Below are 13,015 nucleotides of genomic sequence, written 5' to 3' on the forward strand. Positions count from 1 at the left end.
GTTTTTTTTTTTTGAGACAGGGTTTCTCTGCGTAGCTTTGTGCCTTTCCTGGAGCTCACTTGGTAGCCCAGGCTGGCTCGAACTCACAGAGATCCGCCTGGCTCTGCTCCGAGTGCTGGGATTAAAGGCGTGCGCCACCACCGCCCGGCTAAGTATTTTTCATTCTTAAGCCATCTTTCCATTGAGGTGTGTGTGTGTGTGTGTGTGTGTGTGTGTGTGTGTGTGTGTGCTGGGCAGATTCTGCAGGAGGATCTCTGTGAGTTCTAGACTAGTCTGGTCTTTGTAGCAAGTTCAAAGCTGGCCTGACTACATAGTGAGACTCTTTCTCAAAAAAAAAAAAAAAAAAAAAGCCAGAAACAAAAGCATACACAGAGAGAGAGAGGTGAGAGGGAGAGGGAGAGGGAGAGGGAGAGGGAGAGGGAGAGGGAGAGGGAGAGGGAGAGGGGAGTCTGCCTCCTACATTCTGGGATTCAAGGCATAGGCCTAGCACATGGGAGGTAGAGGTAGGCAGATCTCTGTGAGTTTGAGGCCAGATTGGTCTACAGAGCAAGCTCTAGGACAGAGCTACACAGAGAAACCTTGTCTTAAAAAACAAATTAAAAGACATAGCCCATCACCCCTGACCCAAAACACATTTTAATGGCTATTTGCTTGTTTGCTCATTGGTTGGATATAACCTGGGACTGAACTTAGGGCTTCAGGAATGATGGATACCAAATAGCAAACAAGTATTCTGCCTCTGAACTATACTCCTCACACCCGCCTGACTCCAAGAATTTCACAGGGATTATGCAAAATAGAGTAACAAAGATGGAAAAACTATAAACTTTCCCTTTATCCTTTCCTATGACATGGATAAGAAAATGAATGTCATTTGAAATATCACGTTGAAAATCTGAGGTTCCACTTATCAGTGAGCCATTGAACTTGACATAGACATGAAAGCTTCACATTTTAAGCTTTCCAAAGTTTAAGGCGATGTTAACATGCATTGCAGAATTAATCCTTTTATGTATCCTCTTTTGTTTTGAGTCCCTCCCCTCCAGTGCTGGGATTAAAGGCATAAGACACCACTCTCAGCTCTTCATATATCCTCCTGATGTTTAAGTGAGACTGGCTAGACATAACATTTGAATATGTAATCCTGTGACTGGAGACATCTAAGCCACCAAGTCATGGGAGTTTCTTCCTCCCTCCTGTTTTGGCTTTTTGAGTCAAGGACTTATATAACCAAGGGCTCTAAATTGCTATTTGGCGGAGGATGACCTTGAATTCCTGGTTCTTTTTAGTCCCCTTCCCACATGTTAGGATCACAAGCTTGGATCACCATTCCATAGGGTTTTTAAAACTTTTCTTAAGCTCACTTGAAACATAATTGAAGGTTACAATATGTACAAGACACTCAGGTATTCCTGTGAGCCACTCCGTGATTATGTATGTCACTTATGCAACAGATTTCATTAAAGAAAAACAGTTCAGTGAGTTTAGACCAAGTTGTCAAAACCGGTGAGTTCTAACAGGCAAGAGCTACTTACCAGCCCCCACACACATCCTGCCTACGCGTAACGCTATGTGCAGAAGAAAAACTACACTTCCCAGGAACCTCTGCCTGGTGAGGCGCAAGGCAAGATGGGAAGGGCAAGATGGGAAGGGCAAGATGGGAACAACCGTCCTATTGGTGGGTAAGCCAAAAGGCCCCCTAAGCTCGTGAGCGATTGGTAGGATTTTGTGGACGCTCGCCGATTTGAGTTGTTTTTCGGTTGCGTTGTCGGATTCCCAGGTTTAGCGCTTGGTGAGTGTGGATTTCGGGGTAAAGATGAAGGGATTTTAGGACAGACGTTGGGAAGAAAGAAAATCTGGTGGGGGGAAAAAAGCTTTCATTATCCGTGCAGAAGGGAGCAACAAAAGACTAAACCTAGGTCTTTAGGTGACTTGGAGACCAATCATGCAAAGTTTGTCTGCAAAAGGAGAGGTCTCCGGGACGCGGAGAGCTGTAATAAATGAGGTAGCTAAAATCTGGTCAGGAACTGGGTGAACTTGCTAGAAAACCGGATCCAGACGTCAGGGAGTTGGATGGAGTTCCGCCTTCGCCTCCCTCCGCTCTGTAAACTTCGATTTCCTCGTTTGTAAAATAAGGTTTAATAAAAGTAGTTCAGAAAGTAGTTATGCGAGTAAATACCACATTTTTTGGAACGGGGTTGTGGCCAATATGTGGAGTGTTTGCTTAGCATGTCCGTGGCCCTGAGTTCCACCTCTCCACCTCCAAAAAAGAAACCCACTAACTTTTTTTTTGGTTTTTGTTTTTCGAGACGGGGTTTCTGTGTAGGCCCTGACTGTTCTGGATCTCGCTCTGTGGACCAAGCTGGCCTGGAACTCACAGAGTGTTGGGATTAAGGGCGTGCGCCACCACCCCACTAACTTTTATATAAACAGAGGCATCCCTGCCTTGGAAGGTAGTGTCAAGATGGCTTCTGTCTGCCGGGAAGACCGGTTATCATTGTAGAACTGTAAATACAATCACTTTCCAGTGAAAACATTTGTTTTTGGTTTTTATTTGTTTGTTTTTGCTTTTTGAGACGGGAATCTTACTCTGCAGCCCATGGGCTTGGGATTCACTATGTATTAACTGGTCTCATGGCAGTAATCCTGTCGCGGCCTTCCAAGTGCTGGAAGTACAACGGCTGGATCACTCTGATAGATCATTTTGTGGGATTTTTGTTGTTTATTTGAGACAAGGCCTCGTTCTGTATCCCAGGCTTGCCTGGAACTTAACTCTGTACCCTAGGCTGCCCTCAATTTTGGGTGATCTCCCCTCAGCTAGGTTTTACTGACACAAGCCACCACCATTGACTGTTAGATCATTTTGAATGGGAAAAACTCAGGGAAGAGATAAAGAAAATAGTATTTAAGGTAAATTTTACATACAGAATAGTCTTGATTAAGTGACTTTAACTAGTTGTGGAAGGAGCTGAATTATAGCTGAAACCTTGTCTTGAAAAAAAAAAAGAAGAAGAAGAAGCAGAGCTGGAGGGATAGTTCAGTGGTTAAGAGTGTTTGTTACTTTTTTTGTTTGTTTGTTTTGAGACAGGCTTTCTCTCTGTAACAGCCCTGGCTGTCCTGGAACTCTCTCTGTAGACCAGGCTGACCTTAAACTCACCGAGATCCCCTGGCTCTGCCTTCCAAGTGTTGGGATTAAAGGCGTGTGCCACCACCACCTGGCTGTTACTTTTGTAGAGGACTTGTGTTTGGTTCCCAGAACCCATATGAAGTGGTCAAGCTCTAGGGGACCCAGCACTCTCTTCTGGCCACTTTAGGCACCCACATTCATGTGAATACACACACACAAGTAAAAATAAATAAATCTTTAACGATACCGAGTATATAGTGGCACCCACCTGTTACCTCAGCACCCGGGAAGTTCAGGCAGGAGCATAGGTAATAGTGCAGGCCAGTCTGGATGACACAATGAGTTCCACACCAGCCTGGGCTACGTAGCTAGATCCTTCCCCAAACCAACAAAATGAAAACAAACAAACACCCCACGAGGGTTAGAGACAGCCCAGTCGGCAAAGTGCCTGCCTCAAGTGTGAAGTCCAGGGGTTGGGTCTTCAGCACCCCAGCCTTGCACAGCTGCTCACGACGACAGTAACCCCAGTGCTGGTGGAGTGTGAGGAAGTGAGAGGGAAGGAGGCGGAGGGAAGGATTGGGGAATGTGCTTTTCTGAGAAAAGGATCACTTGTTGCTCTTGCAGAAGACCACAGTTTGATTCCCAGAACCTATATGGTGGCTTACAACTGTCCATAACTCCATTTCCAGGGTATGTGACACCCTTTTCTGACCTCTTCGGGCACCGAGCACCCACGTGTTGCACATACATACATACATACATACATACATACATACATACATACACACACATGCAGAAATATACTCACACATAAAAATGAGATAAATCTTAAAAAGTTTTGGGGGCTGGAGAGATGGCACAGTGGTTAAGAGCACTGACTACTCTTCCAGAGGACCTGGGTTCATTTCTCAGCACCCACATGTCTGTAATTCCAATTCCAGGGGATCCAACACCCATGGCAAAACACCAATGCACATAAGAGAAAAATAAATTTAAAAAACAAAAATATTTGAAAAAAGTTTTGGGTTTTGTTTTGTTTTCCTTTAATTACAAATTGAAGAAACAGTTAAGATACCCAATGTTGGTCTAAATGCTACATTCCCTTCAGGAGTCAAATGTGGTAGTGTTGAGAGGGAACCAAGATGTATAGCCTATATGTATAGACTATATAAATATAATACAAATATATAATATAAATATATATTTTTTAAACTCTTCCTGGCCCTCATTATCAATTTTGTGTATTTGATAGGTGCAAATAAGACAGGATGAACTTTACTCCGACACACACACCTGTCTGCAGAAAGTAAGATATTTGCTTATTTTTAAGTTAATTAATCAGTACTTCTATAGGTTTCATCCAGTCAGTATAGGGATGTATATGCTCCAGGGACAGCATACTTTCGAAATCTCAGTTCTCTATTTTTATTCAGAATCTAGAGTTTAAAATAGTTTGCCAGTGGTGGTGGCACACACCTTTAATCCCAGGAGGCAGAGGACAGTGAATCTCTTTGAGTTTGAGGCCAGCCTGGTCAGCATATTGAGTTCCAGGATAGCAAGAGCTACCAAAACAAGACAAAATATGGCCTCTCTGTAGGAATGCTAGTACTCATTCAGTGTGAATGGAGGAGCCACAGTGATGGTAGATCTTGGGTCATAGGGAGCAACCAATATATAAACATGAGATAGAGTTGCTATATAGTGCTCATTCCTCACAACCACAGCTCCCCTCCATCTGTAGAATGTAAGAGTTGTTCTATTTTTTTAAATAATTTTTTTATTTAAAAATTTTTTTCTCTCCTTTTACATACCAACCCCTGTTCCCCCTCCTTCCTCTTCTGCTACCCCCCAACTACCCTCAGCCTACCCCCATCCCCTCCTCATAGAGGGTAAGGCCTCCCTTAGTAGTCAACACAGGCTGGCATACTAAGTTGGGGCCAGACCTAGCTCCTCTCCCCTGCATCAAGGCTGAGTAAGGCATCCCACCATAGGGAATGGGCTCTAAGAAGCCAGTTCGTGTACCCAGGATAAGTCCTGGTTCCATTGCCAGGGGACCCACAACACATCAAGCCATGCAACTTTCACCCACATTCAGAGGGCCTAGTTTGGTCCCATGCAGGCTCCCCAGCTGTTAGTCCAGAGCCCATGGGCTCCCACTAGCTTGGGTCAGCTATTCCTGTGGTTTTTCCCATCATGATTCTGAACCCCCTTGCTCTTATAATCCCTCCTCCCTCTTCTGCTGAACTCCAGGATCTTGGCCGAGTGCTTGGCTGGAGTTGTTTTAATTTTTAATGATTAATTTATTTTTATTTTATGTTCATTAGTGTTTTGCTTGCATATATGTGTGAGGGTGTCAGATCCTTTGAAACTGAAGTTACAAACAGTTGTGAGCTGCCATGTGGGTACTGGGAATTGAACCTGGGTCCTGTGGAAGAGTAGCCAGTGCTCCCAACTGCTGAACTGTCTCTCCAGCCCAAGTTGCTCAGATTTTATTAGCCTCTTTCCCAGTCTTTGAAAATAAAATAGTATTTCTGATATGAGCTTTTGTGTAGGATGCTAGGGATGTGTGCGCTGGGGTGTTGGCATTGTGTATGCCAAGCTTGTGCTGCTGCTGAGCTATAGGTCCAGCCCCTAAAGGCTTTCAATATTTGAGGAAGTATCAGGTTTATTTCTTCATGCTAGTTGTAAAGTGTGTGTGTGTGTGTGTGTGTGTGTGTGTGTGTGTGTGTTTTGAGGATTTAAACTAGCAATTAGTCACATACTCTACTGCTGAGCTACACCCCAACTGATAGTTTATTGCACTTGCTTACTTACAAATGAGCCTGTGTATTGTCCACATTCATTAGCTCTAACTCTGGCTGTCTCGTGCAAAGTTTCTGCACTCTAATGTCTATTTTGTTTTGTTACACTTTTTTATGTGTATAGATATTTTGCCTACATTTGTGTCTGTGCACCTTTTGCACAAGGTGTTAGATCCCTTGGAACTGGAGTTACAGATGATCGTGAGCTGCCTTGTGGGTACTGGGAATTGAACCTGGGTCCTCTGGAAAAGCAGCCAGTGCTCTTAACTGCTGAGCCATCTCTCCAGCCCCATATATTGTATATTTTAAATGCCAAACTAGATTGGTTTTCATAGGAGGACTTCTACACAGTTACTTTTTTATTTTAATTAACTATTGTTTGTTTGCTTGGTTCTTTTTGTTTGTTTGTTTGTTTTTGTTTTTGTTTTTTCGAGACAGGGTTTCTCTGCGTAGCTTTGCGCCTTTCCTGGAGCTCACTTGGTAGCCCAGGCTGGCCTCGAACTCACAGAGATCCGCCTGGCTCTGCCTCCCGAGTGCTGGGATTAAAGGCGTGGGCCACCACTGCCTGGCTGCTTGGTTCTTTTTATGGAGAGGTGCTTGGTTTTTGGTTTTCTTTTTAGAGAGAGTCACATTAGGTAGCCCTGGCTTGCCTAGAACTTGCTCCATTGACTAGGTTAGCCTGGAACTCAGAGATATACCTGCCTCTGTGTGTGGAATAAAGGTGTGCACCACCACACCCAGATCACTATTTGTTTTCTAGCTTTACTGTGCTAGCTTAAGTCTTGATTATTAAGAACGAAGAAGCTAAACTTTCTTCTCCAGTCATTCTCTTTTCTCTGCCCTGGCCCCCATTTTGGACACAGGGTCTCCTGTACTCTAGGCTGGCCTGGAACTCAATGTAGCCGAGGAGGAGCTTGAATTTCTGACCCTCCTTCCTCCACCTCCTGAGTACTGGGATACATTTACTGTTTATGTCATCGTCCCATATGATATGCAGTTCAATTTCAGAAGCTAGAGATTAGGATCTGATGTTGTTCCTGTTGCTATGTATCTCTCTTATAATAGATTTTCTAATGGGCACTATGCAGTATCCATTCATATTGTATTTATTTATTTTGATTTTTTTTTTTGTTTGTTTTTTGTTTTTTGTTTTTTGAGACAGGGTTTCTTTGTATAGCTTTGCGCCTTTCCTGGATCTCGCGCTGTAGACCAGGCTGGCCTCGAACTCACAGAGATCCACCTGCCTCTGCCTCCTGAGTGCTGGGATTAAAGGCGTGCACTACCACTGCCTGGCTTGAATCAAACTTTCTTTTTCTTTTCTTTTTTTTTTTTTTAATGTATATATTGTTCTGCCTGCATGTGTCCTTGCAGACCAGAAGAGGGCACCAGATCTCATTACAGATGGTTGTAAGACACCATGTGGTTGCTGGGAATTGAACTCAGGACCTCTGGAAGGGCAATCAGTGTTCTTAACCTCTGAGCCATCTCTCCAGCCCTGAATCAAACTTTCAGTGCATATGAGTGCTTTAATTATAAGCACGTTAAGAGCATAAACTCACTGTATGTGGTGGTTCATCCCTGTAATCCCAGCACTTGGGAGGCAGAGATAAGTAGATCTTGGTGAGTTCAAATCCACCCTAGTCTACATAACCAGTTCTAGGCCAGCCAGAGCTACATAGTAAGACTCTGTATCAAAAAAACAAAACAAACAAACAAACAAACAAAAAAACCCTTTTATTTCCAGGAAAGGTGCCAAAGCCACACAGAGAAACTCTGTCTTGAAAAACAAATGAACAACAACAACAACAAGAAAACCCTTTTATTTTAAAAAATTATGTCTTACAAGTGTTGTATTACAAGAGGATTGAACATATGCTTTCTGATTTCACATAGAATAACCTTTGCTTCCAAACGCGGTGCTGCCTCGGGCTTCAGTGATCCCAACAGGTGGAAGAGTATGGCGGACTCGGTGGAGTCAACTCCCTTGCCTTCAACCCAGGATCGGCTGGCCATCCTTTGCCCTTCTCAGGAGCTCCTGGAGTATTATCAGAAGAAGATGGCTACCTGTGAGGCAGAAAATGAGGACCTGTTGAAGAAGTTAGACCTCTACAGAGAAGCTTGCGAAGGACAGGTAAAGAAAAGAAGGAGAGGATCCCTGTACTGGGAACAGAGTCCCGGAGCTGGCTGAGCAAGCCTCACTGAATTGCTGCGTTCTCAGGGTAGTGAGAGCCCCTGTCTCAGGTGATAAGTTGGAGATGCGATGGAGGAAGACACCCAGAGTCAACTTCTGGGTTACACATGTACCTGCATGCACACTTGCACACACACACACACACACACACACACACACACACACTCAACAGGTGAGACATAGGCATTCTTGGTGCTGTTGTGTGTGAACGGAAGGCTTACGGGCTTTGTTGTTAATGTGTGGACTTTCTAATCACACTAATCCTGTAGCTTTGTCTCTCCCTCTCTCCCTCCTGCCCTTCCTCCTTCCTTTCCTTTAGTGCTAAATATTGAACCTAGGGCTTCATGGCTGCTTACCAGATGCTCTACCCCCGGGCTACGCCTCCGTCTCATCCTTTTGCTTTTTAGCTCAACTGTGTGCACAACCCAGTGCCGCCACTTGAATTCCGTATTGGTGAAGCCGTCAGTTAGGAATATTCCTCCGTGAACTGACTCCTCCGTATCCACTGAGAAGTTTCCTTTGAACCTAATATGTTTCTAACTACTCTGTTGGTTTTTTTTGCAGCATAAACTTGAATGGAATTTGCAGCAGAGGGAGGAAGAGATTGCTGAATTGCAGAAAGCCCTGAGTGACATGCAAGTCTGCCTCTTCCAGGAACGGGAACATGTTTTACGACTCTACTCAGAAAATGACCGGCTGAGAATCAGGTACTAAACAGAAGGAGGGAAATGTTAGAATTACCACTCTGAGTTACTCTTAAAATGATGAAATTTATCGATAGTCATTCTCTTTGGTTGTGTCCTCAGGAAACAAACTTTGAGTAGAGATTTACCTGAAAGGCAGTTACTGGAGAGGTTCTTAGAAAAAAACACCAACGAGCAAATTAGAACTATGATAGGGTGGTTAAAGAGGCCAGCCCCACAGCAAGCTCTAGGACTAGGGTGGTCTTTCAAAGGCAACGGACTCAGACTTTTGTGTCTTGATATTGACCAGTTGTTGGCTACAGACTGCACTCATGAAGAAGTCATAAACTTGTGAGAGAAAGCCTTTATCCAATCGTTATTCCTTTAAAAGGAAACAACTTATTTTCTTTATTATTGTGTATGTATGTATACCTGATGTTTGTGTGGGGGTGTGTAATTGCAGCAGAGCACAATGCGGAGGTCAGAGGACAACTTTGGACACTTGGTTTTCTCCTGCATAGCAAGTGCCTTTATCCCACTGAGCCAACTCACCAGCCCCCAGTGATTCCCCACCCCCACCCCCAGACAGAGTTTCTCTGTGTAACAGTCCTGGCTGTCCTGGAACTCACTGTGTAGACCAGGCTGGTCTGGAACTCACAGAGATCCGCCTGCCTCTGCCTTGCAAGTGCTGGGATTAAAGGTGTGCGCCACCACCGCCCAGCTTAATTTTTAAAAATTTTTATTTTATGCCTATGGATGTTTTGCCTGCCTGTACGTCTTGCTTTTGTAGTGCCAGCAGAGGCCAAAAGAAGGCTTCAGATCCCCTAGAACTCAAGTTACATGTAGGTGCTAAGAACCAAACCTGGATCATCTTGGAAGAGCAGCCAGTGCTCCTAACCAGTGAGCCATCTCTCTAGCCCTTTAATTCCATTCTTTTCTGACAGCATCTAGGCCAGCCTCAAACTTGCTTATATAGCTTTGAATCCACTGCATCATTTGGTAATTCTGTTTTTAACTTTTTGCGGAACTGCTCTGCTGGTTTACACAGTGGGTATACCATTTTACACGGACCCAGGTTCTTACTTTCTTGTCAACATTTGTCATCCCTGTTATGTTGTTGTTGTTTGTTTGTTTCCCAAAGACTGAGTTTTATTTGTGTGTATGTTTGTGTGTGTGTCTGTGTGTCTGTGTGTCTGCTTGCAGGTGTCTCGCGGGCCAGAAGAGGGAGTCAGACACATCCAGTCACAGGTGGCTGTGAGCTGCTTGATGTTGTAGGAAATGGGACTCGTGTCCTCTGCAAGAGAGCAAGCGCTCTGCTGTTGAGCTTCTCTCCAGCCCCTGTTATCTTTTTACTTTGTTTTTGGTTTTTGTGGTATCTTTGTTGTCGGTTGATTGGTTGCTTGTTTTTTGTTTGTTTTAGTAGTGGTCTTAATGGATGGGAGACAGTTTTTGTTCTGGTCTTGATTTTCATTGTCTTTGGTTTTTTGAGACAGGGTTTCTCTGTGTAGCCCTGGCTGTCCTGGAACTCGCTCTATAGACCAGGCTGACTTTGAGTTCAGAGATCCCCCTGCCTCTGCCTCCTGAGTGCTGGAATTAGAGATGTATACCACCACTCCAGGCTTGAGCAACTTTTCATCTGTTTATTAGCCATCTATATGTCTTTGGAGAAATGTAAGTTCAAGTTCCTTGCTATTTGTTCTTTTGTTGTTTTTTTAGTGATTTCGTTTGTTTGTTGAAACAAGGTCAACTGGGATGGTAGCTCATACCTTTAGCTCCCCCTCCCCACACATACACTAGGGAGGGGATCTCTGAGGCCAGCCTGGTCTACATAGTTCTAGGATAGCCAAGGCTACACAGAGAAGCCCTGCCCCCTAAAAAAAAGACAAGAAAAAAAGAGAGATAGAGAAAAAGAAAGAAAGGAAGAAAAGAAACAAGGCCCCACTCTATAACCCAGGTTAGCCTGGAAGTGACTGTGTCATCTGCTGTCCAATCACTTGTGACCCTCGTGTCTCAGCCTCCTAAATGCTAGGATCCAGGCTTGAGCCACCACATCTGGCCTTCAGTCTTGTTGGTTTGGGTTTTGCTTTTTTTTTTTTTTTTTTTTTTGGTGCTTTTAAATTTTTATTTATTTATTTTGAGACAGGGTCTCATTGTGTAACTTTGGCTGTTCTTTTTTTTTGGTTTTTCAAGACAGGGTTTCTCTATGTAGCTTTGTGCCTTTCCTCGAACTCACAGAGATCCGCCTGACTCTGCCTCCCGAGTGCTGGGATTAAAGGCATGCGCCACCTCCGCCTGGCTCGCTGCTTGTTTCTTCTGGGATATGGACACTAAGGCATTTGCCTCATTAGTCCATAAACCTTAGACCAAATGAATCTGCTCTAGCAAAGACACATCTGGCACTGAAACCTACTTTGTAGCTCTCCAGAGTCCATTGTTCTTTTGTAGGTCATACTGATGAATGAAGTGAAGATTTCGTGTGCACTTCCTCTAGCGTCTTTAGCCTTTAATTGTCATCTTGACCAAGTAGGGAAGGCTAGTTTGAGAAGTTTCCCATGGCTTACCTCAGATGATAAAAAACAAAAAACAAAACAAAAACTACTAATTTGGAGGTTGTGCCAACTACCAAGTGTGTACCTTCTATTCTCCATTGGAAACTGGGGAAATGAGTCTGAAAATCTAGTAGACCTACCGTGAAGTAGATCTGGGCCAAAATTTGATTACTAGCATGGTCCCCATATGTCTTGTGTCATGACAGTGCTTCGCATTCCCAGGTACCAGTGTCTTCTGAGACGGTATCCAGAAGCCCTTGAAATGCCTGAGTCTTGAAGATCCCCCTGTGACTACTAGAAGAAATGTCCAAAGACCCTGTAGTGAAGCACTTGTGGAGACACAGGGTCTTGTCTCCTGGGGGATCAGGCTCTTCCTCAGCTTATAGTCTAGAAAATTGGATAGAGGTTGTAAATGGGTTATGTAGTCCTGCATGGCCTAAAACTTGCTATGTAGACCCAGCTGACCTCCAACTCACAGAGAGCTCTGCCTCCCAAATCCTGGGACTAAAGGCGTGGGCCACCATTGCCAGGTGTGATTGTTTGTTTGTTTGTTTGTTTGTTTGCTTATCATTGTGAAGTGTATGTGAGAGAAAGCACGCAACAGGCGCGTGTGTGAACGGTGTATGTGTATGTGTATGTGTGGAAGTCAGAAGACAACTTTTGGGAGTCAACTCTTTCCCTCTACCATAGGTTTCAGGGGATGAACTCAGGCGACAAGTTCGTGCAGTGAGCATGTTAACTCACTGAGTCATCGTGCTGGCCAGAGACTGGATTCTTGTTCATGTTTTTGTTTTTGTTTTGGAGGAGGGCGGTGGTACAGTCCCCAGCCTCGTTTCCTTCCTGATTAGTCTAAGTTTTAAGCTATCCCCACTACTCCTCACCTGTCTTGCTCTGAGGAACAGCATGATCATCACTGTCATTAGCTTTGAAAAGTCCCTTTGTAGTTTGCTTCCTTGGACTCTGCCTGACACTGGCTGTGTTGGGTTGGATGCCTTGGAAACAAAGTGCGCAGTGAAGATCTTCCAGAATGTTTGGGGGAGCACGCTAAGGAAGGCTGCCTCTGAGGAAATAAGGGGAGTCTGGTTGGGCAGATGGAGAACTTCTACTGTGATTTGGTTACAGCAGGTCCCAGCCAGTACCATAGGGACTCTGAAGCTGAATGACTTTTCAGAGCCATGTGAATTGAGGCAAAGAGAACGGACTCTTATTCCCCTGAGCCCCACCGAGAAGGCACTAAATGCAGACTGTCCCTGAGGAATGGGAGGCATAAGCAAGGAGGCAAGTTCCTTTCTGTTTGAGCAGTTCTGAAGGGAGAGTGAACTGTGAGCCATGAGCAGGCTCTGTTCCTTATTGCTGAAGAGGAAGACGCACTGGAGTTCCCTTCTAGAAACAGCCAAGAAAGTATTCCCAGGCTCCTTCTGGATTCCTGAATTGAAATACCTAATGTTTTTTTATTTATTTATTTATTTATTTATTTATTTATTTATTTATTTATTTTGAGACAGGGTTTCTCTGTGTAGCTTTGGTGCCTGTCCTGGAACTCATTCTGTAGACCAGGCTAGCCTTGAACTCACAGAGATCCGCCTGCCTCTGCCTCCCAAGTGCTGGGATTAAAGTTTTTTGCCACCACTGCCTGGCAAAAATACCTAATGTTTTAATAGCTG

At 44.3% G+C, this 13,015-nt stretch overlaps 1 protein-coding gene across 2 annotated transcripts in view; it reads left to right on the forward strand.

The window, feature by feature from the left end:
* Positions 1–1,657: 1,657 nt before the first annotated feature.
* Ccdc77 (coiled-coil domain containing 77) overlaps positions 1,658–13,015 on the forward strand; it is a 36,013-nt gene continuing 24,655 nt past the window's right edge. The window contains exons 1-4 of one of the 2 annotated variants that reach the window (XM_028880405.2): positions 1,658–1,792; positions 4,380–4,433; positions 7,822–8,059; positions 8,684–8,826. In XM_028880405.2, the coding sequence (XP_028736238.1) occupies positions 4,396–4,433; positions 7,822–8,059; positions 8,684–8,826 (419 nt within the window). In that variant the 5' untranslated portion in view covers positions 1,658–1,792; positions 4,380–4,395. The remainder of the gene's footprint in view (positions 1,793–4,379; positions 4,434–7,821; positions 8,060–8,683; positions 8,827–13,015) is intronic. The other variant, XM_037204188.1, reaches the window with a different exon arrangement.

This window comes from Peromyscus leucopus, chromosome 3, assembly GCF_004664715.2.
Source record: "Peromyscus leucopus breed LL Stock chromosome 3, UCI_PerLeu_2.1, whole genome shotgun sequence".
NCBI classification, from domain to species: Eukaryota; Metazoa; Chordata; class Mammalia; order Rodentia; family Cricetidae; genus Peromyscus; species Peromyscus leucopus.